The sequence below is a fragment of the Echinops telfairi genome, unplaced genomic scaffold (assembly GCF_000313985.2).
Source record: "Echinops telfairi isolate 266 unplaced genomic scaffold, ASM31398v2 ScPeMD7_7469;HRSCAF=8507_0, whole genome shotgun sequence".
Taxonomy (NCBI): Eukaryota; Metazoa; Chordata; class Mammalia; order Afrosoricida; family Tenrecidae; genus Echinops; species Echinops telfairi.
In genome coordinates this window covers 25,281,671-25,296,169 of record NW_022111372.1, presented here as the reverse complement: position 1 = coordinate 25,296,169, position 14,499 = coordinate 25,281,671, and the positions used below count along the sequence as shown (strand labels likewise).

At 41.8% G+C, this 14,499-nt stretch overlaps 1 protein-coding gene across 7 annotated transcripts in view; it reads right to left on the bottom strand.

Annotated features, from left to right (window-relative positions):
• ITSN1 (intersectin 1) overlaps window positions 1-14,499 on the bottom strand; it is a 237,667-nt gene that overhangs the window by 116,759 nt on the left and 106,409 nt on the right. For all 7 annotated transcript variants that reach the window (XM_045284834.1, XM_004696955.4, XM_045284836.1 and 4 more), the window contains exons 12-16: window positions 12,210-12,472; window positions 10,459-10,608; window positions 10,237-10,377; window positions 6,690-6,777; window positions 6,412-6,551 (exon numbers count right to left, since the gene is read on the bottom strand). In XM_045284834.1, the coding sequence (XP_045140769.1) occupies window positions 6,412-6,551; window positions 6,690-6,777; window positions 10,237-10,377; window positions 10,459-10,608; window positions 12,210-12,472 (782 nt within the window). The remainder of the gene's footprint in view (window positions 1-6,411; window positions 6,552-6,689; window positions 6,778-10,236; window positions 10,378-10,458; window positions 10,609-12,209; window positions 12,473-14,499) is intronic.

Here is a 14,499-nt window from a genome sequence, read left to right as displayed (position 1 = left end):
TGACAAAATAACAATTTATAAACTATCAAGGGCTCATGAGGGAAGGGGGAGTGGGGAGGGAGGGGAAAAATGAGGACCTAATGCCGGGGTTTTAAGTGGAGAGAAAATGTTTTGAGAATGATGTACAGATGCATTTTACACAATTGATGTGTGTATGGATTGTGATAAAGAGTTGTATGAGCCCCTAATAAAATGATTAAATTTTTAAAAAAAGCCTTGGTTCAGTAAACCACCTTATTTCCCATAACCGGCCTTCTCCGTCCAGCATCAATTCATTTCTTAGGATCGATTTCAGAACAGGCAGTGTTATTAGCAGAATTTATATTTCAAACAGCTCTGTATGTCTAACTGAAGAAGGATTTTCTGAGTGTGTTAACAAATTTAATTTAAAAAAAAGAAATTTAATTTTCAATTCTAAATTAGTGCTAAAACTTCCAATTTTGCCAAGAAATTAAGTATGATCAGCTTTCAGAACCATGTATGCATAATACTGATGAAAACACAAAGACTCAAATTATCACTGAATACTGTCTTTCAAATTTTGCAGACAAATGGCAGATTTCATTATGTGAAACATGTTTTGAAGGTGAGATTACAGTATATATAGTGCCTTGTTCAATTTCTAATTCAGAGCTCATACCGTATGTCAGTTTCTCTCTCTCTCTCTCACACACACACACACACACACACACACACACACACACACACACACAGAGTTTATCAAGAGGAAAGATTCCAGGATTCATAACAACTGGTCCTTATCAATTTTAACAAATCAGGCTTAGCATTTTTCGGTAAATGCTATCTTAAGCACTGAGCACTCTTCTGAGTATGGAAAATGGAAGGTAAGGATGTTTCATCAGTTACAGCCTCAGAAGGATGTGGACTGTCTGATGAGGGCATGGAGGCCTTCAGAAAGAAGTCTAAGTGGATGACACAGCCAAGGAGAGCTGCCAGGCTATGCCCCCTGCATAGCCACTGGCTGGAAGAAAGAAATGCTCAAATCTAAACACCATACATGTGAGGACTTGTTTAGCACACAGTGACTAGACAGGAACCAATAAGGATCAACTTTTCACATGAAATACAACATCTAGTCTCTTTGGGTGCTGCATTGTCTTGGTGGCATAGATGAAGCTTTGGCCATCACAAGCTCTACTCTAGACTGCTGCTGTGTGTTATAATTAAGATATTGAAACATGGAGCATTGCCAGTGCCAAGGAAACTACTGTTAGCAGTGACTACTACCATTGCCAAGGGTAACGTGAAGTCAAGTTCTACTGTCTAAGGGCAGAGGTGGAGAACGCCAGGCCCGAGGCCCATATATCAAACCCAACCCAACTCACTGCCATCAAGTCAATTCTGACACACGGTGTGTTAGACAGGGTTCTAGAGAGATAAAACCAAATTGCTGATAATTTAATATATTTATTTATAAAGATAATGAGATATATAACACAAGAAATGAACTGTTAAATTATATACGGATAGATATATATTACAAGAAATGAACAGTTAAATTATAAAGCAGTACAAATGGCTCAGTGCAACTCACTCCCATGAGAGAGAGTTGTGAGACACTAGCACAGGGCAATCCTATGTAAGACAGGGCAGGACTGTCCCCTGGGGTTTCTGAGACGTTAACTTCACCAGAATAGAAAGCACTCTTTTTCTCCAGGAGCAGCTGATGATTCCAAACTGTTCACACAGTTAGCAGCCCAATACGTAGCCACTATGTCACCAGGGCTCCTAAGGCCCACAAAATCATCAATATCAGCTAACATCACACACCTCACCAGAAGATAGTTCTAGCCATCACACTGGGGGTGAGCTAATTAAATGATTGACATAATACAGCAGGTTATATATACTTGACCAAATGTAGCAGGCTAATTTGATAATTTTGTATGGCCCACGAATGTTGTCATAAATATCCAAATGGCCCTAAGCAGAGGAAAGGTTCTCCATCCCTGGTCCTGAAAGTTGCCGTCAATAATGCTTAAAACAATAATTGTATAACTGTATATAAACACAATCTTAAGACAAATAATGATGACTCTCTATGTACCCTTTAGCAATTCTCCAGGAAACGTTTAAACGTGTTGATACCAGTTAAAATGAGGTATAAAGAGAGTATCACAAATAAAAACTTCAATTTGATATTTCTGGAACATAAATGGGAAGACTAGTGACTTTTCTGCATGATAAAACAATTGTTGGGTATAGAACCTATGTTAAGAGCAAGAAATCATGGTAAACAAATTTGATACATTGAATTAAAAACTACTTAAGAAAAAACAAAAACCCACTGCCACTGAGTCTACTGCAAATCACAGTAAGTCTACCTGCAGAGTATTTCTTCATGGGAACAGACGGCTTCGTTTTCCGCTGATGGAAGAGCAGGTGGGTCACAACCCACCTTGTGGTTAACAACCCAGTGAATGCGAGGCTCAAACCACTAGGGCTCCTGACCCATTCGACAAAAGGTGGCCGATATGAAATAAATTACCTGACTGCCAAATTAACTGTCTTCCTCTGTAAGTACTGACGTCAGGATTTCTGTCTTTGGTTATCGAATTTTAGGTGGGGGAGGCAGGGTATAACTCTTGCAGAATTACATCTTTCTAATGGGAAAGACTGTCAAAAGAAGAATAAATCTAGACTACACATTTTGGTGGGAAGAACTAAATCAGACCGTATGCTATTAGACTGAAGAAAACTGCAAAATGTTTCCTCTTCAAAGCTTTCAAGAAACTATAAATACACATCTACTTCGTAATTCTGCCCCATACCACAGAATTTGGGGTAAACCAGGAGCCTTGGTGGGGGGAGTGTTACAGAGAGGGGCGCTGTACTACTGTAAAGAATTACAGTCTCGGGGGTTCTGCTCTGTCCGGGTCGCTAAGAGTCGCGCCGACTTGATGGCGAGCAGTTTGGTTTGGGTTTGAGGGTGCTATTATTATGCCTTACAAGACCTTTATGGGAGCTCTGATTTCACAACGGGTTACGCATAGGCCGTGACCTGAAAGGCTGATGTTTCAAACCCATTACTGGAGAAAGAGATGGCTGCCTGCTTTTGCAAAGATTTTGTCTCAGAAACTCTATGGGGGAATTCTCCTCTGCCCTCTCAGGTCACTGTGAGGAGACTTGATGCTGTGGATTGACCTTTCTACTTAAGGGACTCAAGCATGCATCAAAAATGAGTAACTTATTACAAGCAGCTTTTTGTTTTGAGCTGAAGAAACAGAAGAGTTGGTTTTTACTAGATATAATTCTCATTTGGGGAGCCAGGAATATAACATAGGTAAAGGTGTCCTGGTCAACTAACTTAAAACTTCGCCCTCCTCCACAGCCCTTCTCCAGCACCACTCTACTAGTCTATAATGAATCAACTCCACTCTCCTTTCCCAAGATGAGCAAGCTACACCAACGAACGGAAAACACAACTGCTAAATCTAAATCATCACTTCTCTTCTACCCTCTCCAGCTGGTTTCCTTTCGGGGGAGGGCTGTTTAGGATAAAGCAAATTCACACCATCAGATGAGATGTGTGGGATGATTGGACAACTGCCAGGGTTTCACTCCCTGCAAGGTAGCAGTAATCTTTGCATCATTAGTGTGGGTACTGTAAAAACACTGTTGTATCAAGAGAGAAATCCAATAAATCCCAAGGGGCCGAAGCTGGTCCTTCCTTGCTGATCTCATCACACAGGAAATGATAGTTGATAACGAATACATCTGTTAAAGCCAGAACAAAGTTCAATGAAGAAAGTGGGCAAGAGACAAGTGACTACATCCAGATCTGTGCTGTTTTAATCAGATTAAAAATCTCTAGATTTTTCAATTGGCATCTGTTTTCACCACCAGGTAGCAAAGCAGTTACTAAGTTTTCCAAACGGGGGTGTTAAACAGCAAAACGGCGTCACCACACTGGCTTGTGATGTTTTCACTCACTATATGAAGTCGAAACTTAAATTTAATGGAAAAATCAAACAATAATTTAAAAGATAGAAATTAATAGACACATCTACTGTTCTTCTAGGGTGAGGGCTTAGAATCACATCTCTCTCTCTCATGGGACAACTCAGTCAATTCAGATACTGTAGTTCACAAAATGATCTGCATCCTCTTGAAGTATGCAGCCTCTGAGCTCTAAAAAGCTAAGGGTCTTAAATTTCCAGAAGCAAAAGAATGAGACTAAAAACAGAGAAAAAACAAGTCTACAAGAGTCATCATCTCATCTACCTTGAAACCCACAGAACTAGATGGTAGCGGGCTGTCACTACTGACTGTTCTGGGTGTGGCAGTAAGAGCTGGTCATGGACAGAATGGGAGAAAAATATGGAGAACTTAAATCCTTATTAAAAACAAACAAACAGAGCTGACTAACTGGAACAGTAGAGAATAGAGACACCCCCCACCCCACCCCCGCCGCCCAAAGCTATTCTTTGAAGGGAACAAACCCCTGAAATCGTCTTTTTCTTTTTATTAAATCATTTTATTGGGTGCTCTTATAACATTCCATACATCAATTGTACCGAGCATATTTGTACATAAGTTGCCCTCATGAGACTGTCTTTTGGTTCAGCAATAGCAGAGCGGCACTAAGGACACACAGATCACCCTCTTCCTGGTGTCCTTCTTAAAAACCATCAGGTGAGACCAACAGGTCAATGGCTTCTCAAAGACGAAGTGGGACTCATGGAGGACAAGGAGGCTAGGGCGCTGGGCAGGGAAACAGAGAGCACAGTAAAGGAGACTGTTGACATGGTGCGAGGAAAGCAACTGATGTCATTGAGCAATTTGTACAGAGACTAAATAAAGTGCTAGAGAGACTTTAAAAAGTATGGTTGTACACTGTCTATAGAAAAGGGGGCTAAAATGAGCCGCTGGACACTTATACTCCAAGACATTTAAAGAGGCAGTGTAGATGACAATTTTAGCAATGGCACCACAAAATTCAATCCCAAAATCTTCGATCCATCAATTCTCTAGGCCTTTGGCACAGCTCACCCATTGGAGTACCATCTTATACATGTGCACCTTCTTTAGAAGAGTCATTGTTCTAGTCAAAGGAGCACGACTACTGCCTGGGTTCCACAGATAGCTAAATCCCTAACAGTAGACTCCCAGAGACGATTAAGACTGTGCAGGAGGCTCACAATCAAGTTTGTTCAAATACCTAGAGTAAATGTGAACAATTTTCTTGTGGGTATTTTAGAGATGGAGAACTTGGATATACTGCCAATACACATCACACAGAATAAAATTCTATATAGATTATATAGTACACATATGTGGGTTTGTGTGAATAAATATACACACCTTCTCTTAGCATGTAAGTGAATAAAAGCACCAAGTTGGATAGAACCATATTTCCCCTAAGAGCACGTTCTCAGAACTGGACAATGCAGAAACAGTCAGTACCTTTTACTCTGAAAGAATAGTACAAATACCTTAAACGTAGATGTCTAGACAGTTTGGCCTGGAATCTCAACTATGCTTTCTAAATTTTTCTGCTAATTTGGGGAATATAAAATAGGACTTTTCTTTTCCTAGTGTAAAAAACTAAATAGGCCAGAATCAAGTATAAAGAAGTTTAAGTTGAAAAAGGAAAGTGTCTTGCCTTTGGAGGGTTTTTTTGGGAGGGGGGCACATGGGAGCGGGGATGTATTACACTCAATTTCTTACAAGAACATAATTGATAAACACTCAATATCTACTTAAATCTAAAATATATGATCAATGTTTATAAGAATTACGCTGCCTACATTCTGGTTTTCACTATAAGAACACATATTTTTAAGATGATAAGAAGTTTTAGAACTAAGTCAAAATGGAAAGAGGCTGTGATCTAACCACTTGGGCATTCTTTCTGAGCTCCCCATTTCCCTGTGGCTTCCAGGTTAATCAGACAAAAAGCCACACACCACTTCTGTCCAGAGACAAAAGCAATCACTACAGCATGCCATACCAATTTTAAATGTCACATAACAAAGCAAAGATCTACATTCAAGCACAATCCTGAAAATAATTCTTCCTTGTAATAGTCTGCTTAGAATGAGGATGTAGCTTAATGGGCCTAGCTTCTGGAATTTAACTTTGATGTGGGTGTAAATAAGCAAAGGGGTAGAGAGGTGTAAAGTGTAATTCAGATTAAAGATAGCAACACTTTGTTGAGACTGCTCATCCATGCCAAATATGTATATACATATATATATTTATATTTAAGAGAAAAAATGTAATTGGGGTTGTCTATCTCTCATCTATAAATGTTAAGGCTTTCATAGAGGCTGACAAGCTCAGAATACATTTTTCTATCTCAGATTAAATGTCAACTAGTCAACTGGTCAGTTAAGGGAAATTAAAGAGTGGGACACGCATGTCGCAGGCACACCAAAGAGTGGTTACCTTCAGCTGATTATTGAAAATATCAATCTCCTGCAGCTTTGATCTAGTTTCTCTCTCAACCTCATCCAGCTGGTCCCGGAGCTGCTGCCGAGCCAGTTCTTTTGCTTCTAGGGCTCTTTTGACCGTAAGAAGTGAATCTCCTAGTTTAGAAAAACATGGCAAGATATGAAAAACTTAACATAGTAAATGAAGAACAAAAGATCTGAATGCTCATCTTTCACATGAAGAAGCTCTTAGCAATAAAAAGGAAAAGACAACTTTAAAAATAAAACACCTACTATGCAAGCTGTTCTGCTGAACTTGTTTTAGTTGGTCATTAAGTATCTGTTTCTCGGGAATAAGTCTTCCAAGCATTTGCTGAGATTCCTGGGAGAGAAGGGAGAAAACAACAGTGGATGACGGGAAAACCACCAACTCAAGATTCGCTGTGCAGGCGGGCGGGCAGGCAGGCAGGGCCAAACCCAGCTCTCTCCCGAAAAGACTTCCCCCTAATCCTCTCTTTTAAAACTGCATTTAATCTCTAGTCAGGGTGGTTCCTGCTTTCTCGCCAAGGAATTCGCTCTGTTTGCCAAATACTTTTTGCTGAAATACAGTTAAGACAATTATAGCTCCCTTGATATTCCTTATTCATGGGCTTTGAAAAGCGTACTTTATGTGTAACTCAGAGAGAAAATTGAAGTCATGGTCTTTGAATTGCACGCATCAAATGCAAACCGAGTGACCAGCCTTTTTTGTAAACTGACCCAGCAGGCTAAATGGGTCTTATTCTCCTCTGGACTTCCATCATATGAGGGTTGAACTTGGGCTTACCATATACCAGGAGTTGGATGATCTGCCCAGTGCTGCATTTGCTCAAGTTCAGATTAAATCACTGTATCTCGTACAGTTCTTACCCGTACATCAAAGGGTTTTTTCGTTTCATTTACAATTTCTGTGGGTCAGTTTGTACTGTATATGGTCATTTAGTTATGCTAGTTTAATTACATTTAATTGTTTACTTTGAATTAGACAATTATCAAAAGACTTGTAGAGTTTTCAATATACTTTAAGGAAAGAGCATTGCTAAGCAGTCAGGATTTATGAAAACGAGAGGGAAATGGTTTTAACTACAGCATAGGGGGTGCTGAGTAAATAATTATCAAGTAAATTAATGTTCTCATGAGACAAGGGGCGCTCAAGCCAAAAGCCAACTCAATGCCATTGCGTGGGCTCGCTCATGGCAGTCGTGCAGGACTGAACAGAATGGCCTCTTTGGGTTTCAAGGACTTTAATGGAGCAGACAGTTTCCTCTTTCTCCCTCAGGACAACTGGTGAGTTTGAACCGTCGACCTTGTGGTTAGCAGCTCAATTAGTCACCTTACAAAGTTCAAATACCATCAACTAAAGATATATATATATGGAATTGACAATATGCCTATGTCTCAAAGCATTACTATGAGCTTAAAAATGAAGACAATAACTGATACTGTGGGATTATAAAGAGAATTTCCCCCAGCTTTGTCTCCCCCAAAGGCATGTCAAACATTAGAGGTTATTTGCCAGCATGTGGTGGGAGGTCAGATGCTGACTCCCTGAAGGCAGTCAGTAGTCACACAACTGTCTGAGCCCCCCACAGGTAGGGCACTGTTAAGGACAAGGGACTACTCCCTAAAGGCTTGTGACCATTAACCTGGCTCCTGTAGGTGGGTTTGCATCCTACTGATAATGGTTTCTATGGAGATCCAGAGAACAGGTCAGACCTGCTCAGTGACATCCAAAGTTAGACTGCCATCCTGAATCTAGGATCCACCCTTCTTGTCACATGTGTACCCCCAATCCCTCCTCTTCCTATTGCATGTATATCCCTAGATTATCCCCCCTCTCATTGCTGTATTACCTATAGTACAACCCTTTCCTGTGACGTATGTCTTTACCTGTAATTAGGGGGCTTGCACACCCCCCAATGGTATATAGGCCTGGATTAACAATAAAGATCCCTCTTGGCCTCTCCCCCTCTCCTCTCAGGTCCTCGCTCCCGTTCTCTTTCCCCTTGTCCTCCATCCCCTCCCCCTATCTCCACTTGGACCACCAAGCGGGGCGGGCTGAGGTGAGCATGCTACCATGAAATGTGTCTGACTCCATTATTTCAATCTCTCTTCGATTCCTCATGTTCTCTATGACTTTAATATAATATTTACATATCTCAACCGTACAATTGTGCCTACTGAAACCACGATTAGTTGTGGGGGGCTGGCTTTTCCCCATGATACCATCATGAGTTTTGCGATGGCAGCTATACTTTAACGATGCTATGAAATAGCCAATCAAATGTTTAGTACCGTTCACTAGTCAGCCCACCTTAAGTATCTGAGGTTTTAACCCGAAGTGTCGAGCATTTGTTGGCTCTGCTATGAGCTCACTGGACTGCTAAAGCTGGCATTGCACACCCACCCGCTGCTCTGCAGGAGAATGGTGCGGAGGCCTGCCCTTGTGAGAATTTACAGTCTTGGAAAACCTACAAAGGGTTTTGTCCCATAGGGCCCTGGTGAGTTAGAACAGACTTGACGGAGCTGAGTTTGGCCTGGTTTTGAGAGCTCAATACTTGACACCACATGAGCTGATAACATATCAACCCAATTGGTGGTTAACTTTAGATTGGCAATGAAATGAAGAGAGAACTGCCTACGGCAGAATTTCAAATTCTCATGGACTCCAGACTTTCTGGAGCCAATGGAGCTGATGAACTCCTGAAACTATTTCCCTGAGATAATCTTTAGAATTTATACCAAAAACATCCCTTGAAGTCTTCTGGAAAACCAAACAATAATCACTAGTAAAAAATGTGCCTTGGACATTACTGAGCTCTTTTAAGAATGCTCTATGGGCAATCAGCGACGAGAGCCAGCCAGAAGAAGACATTAGGAACGGCAGCGCTGGTGTACGTTTCATGTATGTATAGGTTCCCGACAACAAAATCAAATAAAATAAAAAGACAAAACTGTCCGTAGTACAGGAGCCTTGGTGGGTCCGTGGAACTGAGCTGCTAACTGCAAGACTGGCAGTTCAAATCCACCAGTCACTCTGTGGGACAAAGAAGTGGAAGCTGTGGAAAAACTATAGAGGGCAGTTCTCGTTTGTTCTAGAAGGCCATTGTCATCTGTTCTCTCAATGGCAACACATGTTGCTTTGTCTGCCTATGGTAAGGTCTCCAGCTCTTCCCTGTACATCTCTCTCAGACCCACTCAAATAATTCATTGCCCTATTTGTTTTCATTATCATAGTCAAACCAAAACCCTGCCAGTGGACTAGAAGGTCCCAAATAATTTAGCCCTACACCTCTTCCTGCGCTAACTAGACTGGCTCCATGCTGTGGCCACAGCAATGCTGTGCTGCTCCTTCCCAGCCTACAGCTTCTTCAGCAGGATAGCCCCAGTCGTGAGTCCCCTTTCTAGTGTGTGTGCAAACATCACCCTTTTATTTAAAGTCACAACCCTCCCCACCCACAGAGTTCCCTAGCTCCTATTCACTCTCCATAGCAGTTTCACCTTCCAGTGCAGGGGCACTTTATTGATTTCACGAGTCTAGCTTCCTCACCATAGAGTGTAAGCTCCGAGAAGCAGGCCCTCGCCTCTGTGTTCACTGCTGAATCCATGGAGGCTAGGAGAACACCTAGAACATACTGGGGCTCAGTAAATACTCACTGAAGTAGTTTACCTGACACACTACTTTTCAAGTAGGACCCTGTCCAACTCACCTTTTGTGTTCCAGCGCCCAGTGGATCACTGAAGGAATCTAACGACTGAACACCATTCGAGCCTCAAAGCATTTAGGAGCAGATGCTCTCACCTGTAACTGCTGCTGTAGGTGTGTGATTTCAGCAATTCTCAGTTCTCTGGATTTGTTTGTACTCTCAATTTCTTGCCTTTGGGTGGCTAACCGACATCTGATATCCTGAAGTTTGCCTTCCAGTTGATGCTTTTTATCATTCTTGAACAAACAGAAAGTAACAATTACCACCTTTTTAATGGCTATCAGTGTCGTTCCAAAATACAATCCAGCATCACTCACTAGAGCTTCCAATTCAAATTCCAGCGTCTTTTTCTTGGCTTTCAGGACAACGATGTCCTCCTGTTCTTTGTTTCTTTGATTCAGCAGTTCTTGCCGTCGATGTCGTTCCCATTCCAGTTGTCGCTGCCTTTCAAGCTCTCGTTTTGCGGCCTGTGACGTATGAAACAGATGATGTGTCCATTTCTAAGTCCTTAAACTATACACTGCCTCTTAATAAACATGTCATCAAGTCTTTTCTTTGAGGGGTGAAATGTTTTTAATAATTATTTCTTAAATCATACAAAGCAGTAAAACATGAGAGTTTTATAAATACACAGTATTCCTTCTAGCAAGAAAAAGGGAGTATCTGGAATCGACTGTTGCAATTACATCAGATGAAAACTGACAGGAGCCCTTTACCACTGGAATGAAATACTGTATGCCTTCAAGAGCACTTGACTGCTAAATAAAACGGCCTTTGTTTATGTACTGACTCACCGAGCGAGGAAATGTCTTTACTCTGGAATAAACCTCCAGAACAAAAAACAAACAGCCTGACTCCGCGTTCGCCCATTAAAAGAAAAGTACTCAACCCACGGCTCCGTTTCCCTCTCGCTCATTTCCTTGTTAGCCCATGAGGGTCTGCAGCTCTCTGGAAAGGTCGGCTCTCTTCTACACTGCCCCTGATGGTGTAGGTAGAGTCCACGATCCGAGCGGTTGGTGTGTGCTGCGGGCCTCTTCCATACTGGTCTTCCAGCCACAGTCAGGCTCTGGAGGTCAGGGAGCGAGAATGCTCGCTCACCACTGCATCCCCAGAGACAAACGCGTACCAGCATATGCTAAATGCATATCAAGTCATTCAGAACTGAGCCTCTAAAGCAGCGGTTCTCAACCTGTGGGTCGTGACCCCCTTGGGGGGTCAAATGACCCTTTCACAGGGGTCACCCGATTCATAACAGTAGCAAAATTAGTTATGAAGTAGCAATGAAAATAATTTTATGGTTGGGGGTCACCACAACATGAGGAACTGCTTTTTTTTCTCTTTTTTAAAGAAATCATTTTACTAGGGGCTCACACAACTCTTATCACAATCCATACATACATCCATTGAGTTAAGCACATTTGTACATTTGTTGCCATCCTCATTCGAGGAACTGTATTAAAGGGTCACAGCATTAGGAAAGTTGAAAAACCACTGTTCTGACGTGCCAATCTTTTGTTTTAGATAGAAAATAGGAATACTGTTTAGCACTGTGTATGAGTCTGAATAAAAATCAGCTTCTGGCTAAAAAGGTTCCGAAGCAATCATTAGGAGTAGGAATCAACACATTATCAGTTTTCCATAAAGAAAAAAATTTCAGCTTTAAAATCCAGTTTCATTCACACAAAGAACTGTTGCATTTGCTCCTGTGGTGAGAGACTAACATTCAAAAGACAAATGAGCTTAGCTTAGCCCTGACCCATGTAAGATACCCAATTTATGAAGTACTCTACATAGAGTGTAACTTCCAAGACATACAAAGGTATTAAAAAAAAAGCTGCAATATAATTCAATTGGTATGGTACTATTTATGGTTTGTTTCAGATCAAACAACAACAACCATCTTCCCTAACCGGTTACAGTCCTGGAGACCCTATGCAGGTTGCTTTCCGTCAGAATGATGATATGGCAGTGGTCTGGTTTCCATTCCTGTAGTACTTGTACAATTCTTTAGGGAGAGGGAAAGGAAGAGCACACATAAGAGCACACGCACTAATCCATAGCGGCTTACCTCCCGCCTCTCGATTTCTTTCCTCCGCTCCTCTTCCCTCTGACGTTCTAACTCCCGCTGCTTTTCTAACTGTTTCTCCAACTCTAGTTGTCTTTTGCGCTCCTGCTCCTGCCGCTCCCGCTCTTTCCTCTCCTGCTCTGCCCGTTCGAGCTGTGCCAAGCGCTCTTGCTCTTTGCGCTGCTGTTCCAAGAGAGCTTGCCTTCGCTTCTCCAGCTCCAGATTGCCCCGCTCAAAATTCTCACGCTTCTTATCTTCAAAAGTTACTTTTAAACAAGAAACAGATCAATTAGAAAAAGTAACGATTTTCAATATATTACTTCAAAAGAACAACTCATTCGCATATGTGATGTTTGGAGGATAGACTTAAACCTGAAACTCTCATAGCTTCCTATCCATCCCTATTGTCTGCACCCTAAGCAAGGTCAACACTATGAGTTAAGCCTAATCTCTTACTTATACCCCTGCCCCTCCACACTAAAACACTATTTCTGGAACATTCTCACATAGTTCTGCATCATCACCTAATCTCCTTCCCTTCCTTGTTATTCTATCCTTGTCCATCCACTCCATGATCTTGGTTCGGCAACTGACCCCTTATCTATTTTGTATATTGAATTTCTCTTTTTACCTCCCTATCCCTTAGATTATAACTGGTGTGCCTTCTAGTTTAACAAATAAGACAGATTTGAGAAGTAGATGTATGAACAGCCTGTCTTTCACACTGAAAAGCAAGCTGTGCCTTAATCATTCTATAGGTCATCAAAAGCACTGCCATTGAGTCTGTGCGGAATCACACCCCCATGTAGGACACAGCCAAATTGCAACTTCATGGAGAGGCTGGTGGTTCTAAACCGGTGAACTTTCCAGTAGCAGCCCAACTCTTAAACCACTCTGCCACCGGGGCAGCCCAGGGATCTTCCCACATTCTGCTTTGGTCTTCACTGGTTTACAAAGACCCTATCTCAACACAACTGCAGTTGTGGATTAGGATCAAGATGATCCTAATGATCAAAATGTCTTGGTTTTTTGGTTCTTCTTACACCACCGGCATTTCCGGTTGCCAGCATGCTGTCTACTCTGCCACCCAGAAGATACAAATCTCTGTACGTCCTTAATCTCCGTATCTGCCACTACAGTTCCAAACAATCCCCCCTCACAGCAAACCCCGGTGTTTCTGAGCAGAGCGAGGCATGCAGCGTGTTCACGGCTGCGATCTTTTTAAAACAGAGTGCTAGGCCTTTCTCCTGCAGCACCTGTGGCTGGGTTCAACCACAGCCTTTGGGTTAAGAGACAAACACCCGAGCCAGTGGCACCATCCAGAGACTTCTATTCCTGGTACATTCTTGGCACTTAACTAAGGTCTGTCGAAAGAATGGATACATGAACAAACATCTCTGATAACGTCACTTTCGCATTAAAAATCTTCGGGGGAATAAACACTACCAACAGAAAAGGGAAATGCCAAATCACACAGATTCCTGTGCTTATATGCCTTTGCAGCTTCATTCTCATTACTACCAAAGCCGGAAACGCTCCTCACTTCCACATGTCAGAACACACTTCATCAAAAGGGACTTCTACCAGTGAGGCTTCCTTCATGATTTTCCCAGTCTACACTAACCGTGAGTCATCTCGCCATACATGCGCAGTCCTCTTCTGGGACAAATCACTCTCCATTGCTTTGGTGACTGCTTATGTGGAGTCTGAAACCCTCTATTACATCACAAGCTTCTCCAGGGAAGACCATGGATTATTAACCTTCAATTCCTTTACTGCCCTTAACACACAAGCTTGTACACAGCCCAAGTTCAATTAGTCTTTCACCAGCAAATTATAAGTCATTTAAAGAGTAAAGTAGAAAAGCTAGTGTCCTGAGCAGGTCAATTAACCACCCAGTACTTTAGATGCCACAAAACAGACTGGCAGAGTATTTAGCATACAGACATCCCAAAATAAATTGCACTTGCGTCTTAGAATCAATTGTCATCTCATCATTATTAGGTCATAAAAGTCAACCTATTTTGATAGAATGATGGTTTTATCTATTATAAATGTGGATTATTTCAAACACAGGCCTGCTATCCCAGAGTTTTCAATTCTCCTTATCGCAATATGAGAAAAATAATAGGAGGTGACAACATATTCTATTTCTGCACTGGTGGTATTACCGCTCACCAATTTTTAATGCTCTGCACGTAACACTTAAGGAATTTTTAGTCAGATTTCAAGTGAAATACCAGAGCAGGCATGTAGTCGTAGGGTTCTTACATCTCTGTACATATCCACCTCT